The 1,015-nt window shown below is 38.9% G+C and overlaps 1 protein-coding gene across 1 annotated transcript; it reads right to left on the bottom strand.

Annotated features, from left to right (window-relative positions):
- Positions 1–3: 3 nt before the first annotated feature.
- On the bottom strand, positions 4–1,009 carry LOC111387716 (protein PYRICULARIA ORYZAE RESISTANCE 21-like). Its single transcript, XM_023012298.1, has 3 exons — positions 863–1,009; positions 681–762; positions 4–529 (listed from the first exon to the last, which is right to left on the bottom strand). The coding sequence occupies exons 1-3, from the start codon at positions 872–874 to the stop codon at positions 276–278; spliced, it is 348 nt and encodes a 115-aa protein (XP_022868066.1). The 5' UTR covers positions 875–1,009; the 3' UTR covers positions 4–275.
- Positions 1,010–1,015: the final 6 nt, after the last annotated feature.

Raw genomic sequence — 1,015 nt, forward strand, 5'->3', positions numbered from 1 at the left:
AAGTTGAGTAAACCGATTACATTAAATTGAAGACAAGTGAGTGACGTGAATGCCATGTTCTCAAAGTTTGATGACCCACATAGCATGTAATCCATATACATAGTATCAAGACACCTAAGTAATCCCAACAAATCAATCGCCATCTGGGTTTTATTTTTATGTCCCATGAAAACTCCATTATTACATCACGGTCCAATACCTCAAACTCAGACACGGTAAAAATATATATATCATAAATTACTTATTACATAATCTTGCATCAACCCCTCCTACAGCTACACCCATAGCCGTAACAATAATGACCGGCGTAACACGGCGGCGGAACTGGGTAGCCAAAAGAACATGGTCCACAGCAAGTCTTTGGCGTGCACTTGGGCGGGGGCGGGGGCGGTATTATTACAATACACAATACACTGGATAACTTTTCCACCTTTGCAGCACAATTTGTCCCGAAATTTTTCTGGGCTGCAGCATACTACACTGATTGTGACTGTATTTTGCTTGACATCATAAGTCTGCCCTCTAATTTCTTTTGTCCCAAAAAAATTTACATCAAAGAATATAAGTCAGCTCCTATCACGCGCGTGCGCGCACATGGAATATTCGCAAGAAAATATGTATGTTCTTGTTCAGACATACGCAAAAACGAGCACAGAATATGGATGAATTTGAAGACTTACCAGGGAATTTGCAAAGAATTTTTTTGATTTTCTTGTAGCAGGAAGTACATTGGAGATCAACCTTTAGTACCATTTCAGTAACCTGTTACATGTGACAAACTCGATGAAGAAACATGTGTGAAAGACAAGCCCAAGCAGTGACATCAAAATCAAATATGATAGAACTTGTAATATTTTCATACCGTCTCAGCCATTAGTAGATGCGATATTCAGAAAAATCAGTTCACTCTGTCGATGTTTAAAGATGAGATAAACTTCTGGGACGTGAGAGAGAGAAATTATGGTACCATGTTGATAGAACAAGAAAGCTGGAACTTGTATAAAATGCGTGTCTC

The sequence above is a fragment of the Olea europaea genome, unplaced genomic scaffold (assembly GCF_002742605.1).
Source record: "Olea europaea var. sylvestris unplaced genomic scaffold, O_europaea_v1 scaffold41970, whole genome shotgun sequence".
In the NCBI taxonomy this organism is placed as follows: Eukaryota; Viridiplantae; Streptophyta; class Magnoliopsida; order Lamiales; family Oleaceae; genus Olea; species Olea europaea.

Excerpts from the sequence above, each read along its gene's own strand:
- LOC111387716 (XM_023012298.1), bottom strand. Across the intron at positions 530-680 it reads AATTCTTTGCAAATTCCCTG|AAATTAGAGGGCAGACTTAT; the intron begins GTAAGTCTTCAA and ends TTGGGACAAAAG.